At 35.4% G+C, this 8446-nt stretch overlaps 1 protein-coding gene across 1 annotated transcript; it reads left to right on the top strand.

Annotated features, from left to right (window-relative positions):
- The first annotated feature begins 6103 nt into the window (after positions 1 to 6103).
- Positions 6104 to 7497, top strand: LOC130730560 (histone H1-like). Its single transcript, XM_057582602.1, has 2 exons — positions 6104 to 6394; positions 6525 to 7497. Exons 1-2 carry the CDS (start codon positions 6206 to 6208, stop codon positions 7290 to 7292), a joined length of 957 nt encoding a protein of 318 aa, XP_057438585.1. The 5' UTR covers positions 6104 to 6205; the 3' UTR covers positions 7293 to 7497.
- Positions 7498 to 8446: the final 949 nt, after the last annotated feature.

The following is an 8446-nucleotide window of genomic DNA, read 5'->3' as shown; positions in this document are numbered from 1 at the left end:
AAAATAGGCTTGCAGTTAGCTTGGGATCGTGGCTTCAGAGTTGTGATTTGAAACATGGATTGCAGAGAGTTGTTGCAGGTGTTGAATGATGAGGAAACACGACAATTCTTCCCCATTCTTGCTGAAATCAACGAGCTCAGAAACAGGAGGTGGTCAGTAGAGCTTAGTGCCATCAGTAGAGACTGCAATGCTCCAGCAGATTGGTTGGCCCAAAAGAGTGCAGTATCCCCAACCATGGACGTTTGTATCTTGGAGGACCCCCCTTCGGACTTAGAGACCCTACTTTTATGGGATCGTTTGGCCATTCCTTAACTTGTCGTTTTGTTATTTATTTTTCGATGTAGCAAAAAAAAATTATGTCTAAGTAACATTAATTAAAAGTCATATATAATATCCTAGAAAATATACATTTCAATGTATTAGTACCACAAGTTTTTTTAAAAGCTTATCAGTGTATTATATATAGATTTTTCATATAAATTTTATTTATATATTTTTTATAAATTTTAGCTTTTTAATATTTAATAAATATATATGTTTTGATAATTTTAATAAACTCCATGTTTACTATTTAGTAAGTATAAAATATAATGTGAGTTTTTTTTAATCAACTCAGTACATATAATTAATAATATATATATTTTTGAAAAAATAAATATAACATAAAAAGTGTACACATATAATTAATAATATATCATTTTAATATATAATAATAATTGATAAAAAATTAAAATTTTTATTATAATATATTAAAAGTAACTAAATATTATTTTAAAATATTTTAAATAAATTTTACAATAATATTTAGTTACTTTTAATAGATTTAAATTCACTTAATCAATATTTACTAAATATTAAATTATATTTTAATAATATATAAAAATATGTACACTAAATGTAATATGAACAATTACTAATATTATCAAATTTTATAATTATTAAGTTTAATAAATATTTATATTTTTTTTTGAAAGAAAAGCTGAATATATTAATAATGAGAAAAAAGCATTACAAGATAGCCACCCTTTCATGAAAAAGGGAGAAACATACCAACTCAAAACCCCTACCTTGATGTCATCAACACTAAGGGAATGTGCCTCGCTAAAACCTTACTAGGAAAACACAGTGGGAAAAACCTAGTGAATATACAATCAATTCACTTAAGAAATAATATTAAATTCTATATGTATTAAATGAAAAATTAACTTAAATATTAATGGTCAATGTTAAATAAATTTTATTGCTGATTCTATTTTATTAACTATTATTATTAGTTCAAAAAAAACTATTATTATTATTATTAAGTTAAAATGTCATTGAAATACAGTAAAGATAATATCTAAGTAATTTTGAATTTAATTAATGATAATATAGTAAAGATTCTTTTTTCAAATAAGTAAAAAATTATTTATTTTGCTGTCCCACAATGAGAAGTAAATAAAATAAAATAAAACTCATTTTAGGAGAAACATGATCAAGAGAAGTTATTTTTATAGATTTTTTTTTTTGAAATTAAATTTATTTTATTTATATGGAAAATGTATTTTTCCATTCTTTATTGTTATTGCACTGATTACTTTTAATCTTGTATAGAAAAGCACAAAAAGATGCAACTTATATTGAAAGTTTAATTTGGTAGATGTAAAGGTTTTTTTTTTTTTTACCATAATAATAGAATTTATTGTATTTATCTATATTTCTACCGGCCATACCGACCACATGATAATGCCATGTAACATTTAATTTTCAATGCTAACCGGATAAATATGCAATCAATGTAATTTAAGAGAAATGCTCTTTTATTACTGTGTCACAAAATGTGACTTTTACCCCAGAAAGTATATAGAGATATATTCGAATTGGCTAGACTACACTCTGCAATTGTTATTATTTTTTTATTACATATGATGAACTACATAACTATATGAGTTGCATCCCAGTAGAGGAAACAATTGGGTGCAGTTCATATATTTGTTACCAATTACACTATTATTACAAAACTATGTGAACTTGATAGGGTGGATGGTGAACTCTATGCAACATTGCTAATTAAGTAAATCCGGCAACTATGAAGAAGTTCATGACTTATCTTAAAAGACATCCAAACTAATTTTCATCAATTTCTCTGCCTCATCTTCCTTATAAGCCTCTTCTCAAACTCATATACTCACTCTCTCCCTTCGCCACCCTCACTGTCGACCTCTTCCTCCTCCCTTTGGCGACACCACGGGAATTTGGTTTGGCACCCCACCTATTGGGTTTCGCACCCCACTTTATTAAAAACGGGAATTTAAATTCCGATTTTAATACGAAAAAAACGGAAATTAAAAAACCGTTATGTATTTTAGCATATGTGGCACATTTTCAACCGTTCATTGCATATAAAAAACAAATCGAAATTTTAAATTCCGTTTTGAAAACGGAAATTAAATTTCCGTATTGAATACATGGGGTGCCAAACCCAATAGGTGGGGTGCCAAACCCAAATCCCCGACACCACCACTCTCATCCCACCCCCTTCTCAGCCCCTTCCTCCTCTGTCACCCTTACGCTATCCCTCCTCCTCAATCACCCTCACCCTCTCACTCGATCCACCCTCACTCTTGCCTTCTCCCCCAACCTCTTTCTCCTCCCTCCGGTGATGTCGCCCTCATCGTCACCCTTAACTTATCCCTCCTCCTCTACCACCCTCACCCTCTCCCCCACATTATGCTTCTTCCTCTTCCCTCTAGTGACGTCGCCCTCGCCTTCGTCATCTCCCTCGACCCTTCCCTCCTCCTATGCCACCCTTACTCCTCCCTCTCCCTCCGCCTATTTCTGCTCCCTCAACCTATTTATTTTTCTTATGAGATATGTATGAGTTTTATTTTGCTATGTTGTGAGATGTCAATAAAAAAATGAAATAGCAGGGTACGAACAATCTCTATTTTACTTTTTGTTACTAGTAGCTTACATGTTGTGGAGGGCATCGAAAAATAGTACTTTAGATTAATTGTCGAGTCATGGGAGACCCTGAAAAAGAATCTGTTGCTAGGGGAGTAGCAATAGACAAAGAAGATGGTATGAAATTAGTAGAAGAAACTGTCACTACTCTTGAAAAACATTCGTTGAAGATCGAAAGAGTTTTTCATAAGCATAATGTTAAAAAATTACAAAAAAAAATGAAAGTCTTGGATCATGTGGTGGAACAAAATAATAATTGTAATAAGCCAATTAAGTGATGAATAAAATACTATGACTGTTATTGTTGTTTGTTATTGCAAATGTGTTCTAATTGTTATAGGTATGTGAGAATTATTTTCACCACATCTGTGCCAAATTCCTTTTGGGAGTACAATTATCCAATTTCATTTATTGTTCGCTTTTCAATTGTCTCTCAAGTTGGATAGTTTTGACATTGAAATATATAATGTGTTTTAATTTGTCACTGAGTACCATGTAGCTTGCCAACTTATTCATTATTCTCTGTCTCCATTTCCCTATGATAAGCTAGAAATGATAGCAAATAATAGGGGGTTCACATTGATCAAGTGACCAAACTATATGACCGAATTCAAAGACTTCATCAGCGATACATGGTACTCACTACTCAGTGACAAATAAAAAACATGTATTTATATTTCCATAATCAAACTATTCATCTTGATAAGCAACTAAAACATAAACAAGAGTTAGAATTGGTGGAATATCAATTCAAACATGAATTTGGCATTGATGTGTTGAAAATAATACGAAAGTTAGTGTCGGCTATTAATGTAAATGTATCACTGACATACACGATCGAGCGTCCGTCATTTGCCATTGGTGTGTTGCATTGGCTTAGAGTTGGCTTGACCGACACTAAATTGTAGTGTCGGCCAAAAGACTGATATAAAGTGTTAACTTTGACCTAGGTACCATCAACCCCTGTGCCGACTCTAAATCGGCTATAACATCATTTTTTTGCATTGTTATCGTTTTCGACCGACACTAATAAGCGCTTTACTTGTACTTTTTTGACCCTTACTTTGGAGTATATATCATATCAGTGACTACTTAATTTTCAGCGCAGTTGCTGTGAAGTTTAATCTCAACTCTCTAAATATTAGCCAAAGCTTCAAAGTTCCTAAAACTATCATCATATGTAAGAGATCATTCATTCAATTAAAAAAGCATAAGATATTGAACATATCTTTCAGTGAATATAACTTTCATGTTGAACATAAGCCAGAAGAATGGAGAGCAAGTTTAAGGAGAATATATATGGCACCGGAATTGTTTTGTATATGTAACATGTAATTGATGGTTTGGTTAAATGTCTGTTTGGTTGATGGAAGAAGTAAATTTTTGTGTTTGTACCTTTTAAGCATTAGAATAAAATAGTTATAATTTAGTCATCAACTATTTAGTTTGGGCAACTAGTTAAGATTGAATTAGGTTCACAGAGGACATTTTTGCTGTAAAATGAGTTATGTCATTGAGCAAAGGCAAAATAACCACACAATGAAATATTTGGCAATAACATGTGTCTTCATCCAATTACCCAAAAGTCTCAACTGGAAGTTGATTTTCTATTTCATAGGTTACATATCTCAATTACAATGAGAAACTTGTATGAATATCTCAATTCCTTTGATAAATAGTGTCTTATCTATAAAATAGACCACATACAAATTATCCAATTTTCAGCTAAGAAGTTTAGATGAATAATGAGGTTCTATTAGCTTTCAAACCAAAGCAATTTTGTTTCTATGATATGGGTTTGAGATGGTCTTGGTAGCCTGTGTCACTATTAGCACATGTTCACTTGAAATCTTAAGCTGAATATGCATGCTAACAATCAAATTCTTACAACACAAACTAATTTTGAAGCCTCAAGCATACATAATTTACAATTTAGAATTTATTTTGATGCGTTTTCCATGAAAAGAACAACCCAAACATGGCACTAGTACATGTCTTGCAAGTTAAATTAGGTACCAATGTTGTATGTGCTTTTACTTGTGGCTTTTGCTTATACAGTACTATGCATAACAAATACCAACGTTTCTTCTATGTACAGGGCAGTAAAATCTGCAGTTGCAAAACATGTTTATGGACAAATGAAAAGTGTAATCACAAATTCCATCAAATCATTCTATACCATGAATCTAGAAATATAATAACTTGTGAACATTCTTATCTGGGTAGCACATGATCTTAACTTTGCACAATAAGATGTGATTTATGAAGATCAACTGCACAGGCAAAATTCATGTTGCAAATTGTATAATTCAAGCATGACTACAAGTAAATGAATGGAAATGATGTAAGGGAGAAATGGAGCTTAGCAAACTACATACAGAGTTTTGCCCAACAAGTTAGTACTAGCACTTGAAACCTTCCAGAACATGGAAAAGTTTTTTTGCAATTATAGAGATTCAGGAGTCAATATATCTTGTCCTTAAATCACAATTGAATTGTTAAAACATTATGTATTTGCAAAAGAGTGACAATTAAATGTAGTATCAGAAAACCACATTGTTCCAAACACTATACATGACAACCAATATTCTTTAGTATAATTTGTTCAACCTTGATGACTTTCTAACCAATGGTTCCATATTCAAATCTAATCAGAATTTCAATTTTTTTGATGCAATGGAAACCTCAGTTAACCTAGTTTATCAAATGATGAATTAATTTCATAAAACTCCAAAGCATTCCCCTGAATTTAGCAAAAAACCTTGCAAACATCACTAAAAACCCTAATCACAACCATCGTGGCTTCAAATCAAAAATCCTCCAAAACCACTAAACCAATCAAAACGCTTAAACACTCATTAGAAAGCTTACATAATAACCTACAAGAAGAAAAAAACCTCATTGAAAACCACCAAGTAAATCAAGAGATATAGTTGAATGAATCAAGCTGAAAAGCACACCTAGTGGGGTTACAAACACCCTCTCAAAATCACAAAATGTTTCAATCTTAGCCTCTCAAACAACAACCACCAACCGTCGATAGCGTTTAATCCAAGGGCTGAGATTCAAACTTGAGCAAAAGAGCAATCCATGTGTAGGGTGAATGGACCAATCAGAATCGAGTATTTGGATGTAGTCTTACACACACTCTATTATTTAAACCATGAAATTTCGCTTCATCTCTCACACCCAAAAAATTCGCAGCAACTCTTCTTTCTAATTCGTAGATCTCTCTATCGAATTCGCAGCAATTCCCGAAGCCATGGCGTCGACGGAAGAACCCATCGCTCCGATCATCGTGGAGGAGCCTGTCGTGGAGGAGCCGGCAGCCGCTGACCTACCTCCGGTAGCTGAGGATGAGCCTGCTCAGCCCGATCCCAACCCTACCAAGGAAGCCAAACCCAGGAAACGCTCTGCTGCTAAGAAGGCCTCACATCCTTCCTATGAAGAGGTAACGATTGAGTTTCTGTATCGCGATTTCTCATTGTTGAATTGAGATTCTGCATTTCTGAATTCTGAAATCGATTTTGAAATTTGGAATTTGGAATTTGGAATTTACGATTAGGGTTTTGTTGTTGCAGATGGTGAAGGATGCGATTGTGACGCTGAAGGAGAAGAGCGGTTCGAGCCAGTACGCGATTGCGAAGTTTCTGGAGGAGAAGCACAAGCAGCTTCCATCGAACTTCAAGAAGCTTTTGCTCTTCCATTTGAAGAAGCTTGTTGCTGCTGGGAAGCTTGTGAAGGTGAAAAACTCCTTCAAGCTTCCGTCGGCGAAGTCCTCCGCCGCTGCTGCTGCTTCCAAACCGGCGGCGGCCAAGAAGAAGCCGCAGCCTGCAGCTGCCAAGTCCAAACCCAAGCCCAAGGCTAAGGCCAAGCCCGCCGCGGCGGCGACCAAGGCTAAGGCTAAGCCTGCTCCCAAGTCGAAGGCGGCGGCGACCAAGACCACCGCCAAGGCGAAGCCTGCCGCGGCGGCCAAGCCTAAGGCGAAGCCTGCTGCTAAGGCTAAGCCGGCGGCAAAGGCCAAGGCGGTTGCCGCTCCTGCTAAGGCGAAGGCTTCTCCGGCTAAGCCCAAGGCGAAGGCGAAGTCTAAGACGGCGCCTCGTATGAATGTGAATCCTCCTGTTCCGAAGGCTAAGCCTGCTGCTAAGGCGAAGCCTGCGGCGAGGCCTGCCAAGGCGTCGAGGACCTCGACGAGAACAACCCCTGGGAAGAAGGTTCCTCCTCCTCCTAAGCCTGCACCGAAGAAAGCTGCTACCCCTGTGAAGAAGGCTCCGGCGAAGAGTGCGAAGGCTAAGACTGTGAAGTCGCCGGCGAAGAGGACTGCCCCCAAAAGGGGTGGGAGGAAGTGAATGTTTGGAGCCTAGTGTTTGTAGGTTTAGTCTTGTAAAGTTGACCCTTCGGGGTGTAGTTGCATCACAGGTGTTGATGAAAATCAACATGTTTAAGATTCAAAACCTTTTTTTCTTTTTTCAGTTTGAGATTACAGGTTCTAGCATGTAATTTTCACCTTATTGAGTAATCATAAATGAAATTTAGAGTTGGAGGCTTTCCAAATTGCAGTGTTGGATATGAATCTGTAGTTGTTTTCGTTGGCTTTCCATATTGTTGTTATGTTCTTATGATTGAACTCTGAGCAATGTGGTTTTGATCTCTTTGTTTTGAAGTTCAGATGTTTGATGTTGATGTTGGACATGCATAAGGTAGTGCATCTAAAACTCTTTTTGATTCTAGTAGGTTTACTTCTTTATACATTTTCAAGAATTTTCCCTACATATTGGGGTTTGAATGATATTGTAATCTTTTTTGTAAATTTTATTGATGGAGTAATTGAAGTTTGTATGTTCTTTCAGAATTGATCTCTCAAGTGCTGATTGTTCTTGCAGTTTGAGTGGAGAGATTTCTTTAATGCTGTGGAAATTGGATGACAATTTGGTAAGCGAGTGATATCATTGTGGATGTATCAGAAGTATATTGTTGATCTGAAACTGTGAATATGTTGGATAAATGTGTAGATGTATCAAAGACAATATTCCTAAGGAAATTACATCATAGTTGTGCATTGTAGACATGTCTGTTTGGTGTTTTTGTTTTGCAAAAGTGAATAAGAGCTTTAGCTTGCTCTGCCTGAACATTCCTTAACCCTTAAAAAGAAAGCAGCAGGGAAATTGATTGTTGTTCTCGCATAATGAAATTGAGTTGAATCTGAATGTGTTTGATGTTTGATATTGCTGTTGTACCATGGGGTGCAGTTTTACTAGATGAGCAACTCCTTTATCTCTTCGAGTGTAGTGAAGCTACTTGAAATGTTTGGGCAAAAATGAGGGATAGTGAGATGACTGAACACATGTTTTTAGCTTCCTTTGTTTACATGATTTTGAAGGTTGGCAATTTCAGAAATCAGACATTATAGCTCTGACCGCCCTCGTTTAATGCTTTGATTTCTTGGAGTGCTGTTAGATATTTAAAAACATTCATGTGCTTTCTCCAAATAGCATATGCAGCT

Source organism: Lotus japonicus, chromosome 1 (assembly GCF_012489685.1).
Source record: "Lotus japonicus ecotype B-129 chromosome 1, LjGifu_v1.2".
In the NCBI taxonomy this organism is placed as follows: Eukaryota; Viridiplantae; Streptophyta; class Magnoliopsida; order Fabales; family Fabaceae; genus Lotus; species Lotus japonicus.
The sequence above is the reverse complement of the archived record's forward strand: the minus strand, read 5'-3'. Positions and strand labels throughout refer to the sequence as shown.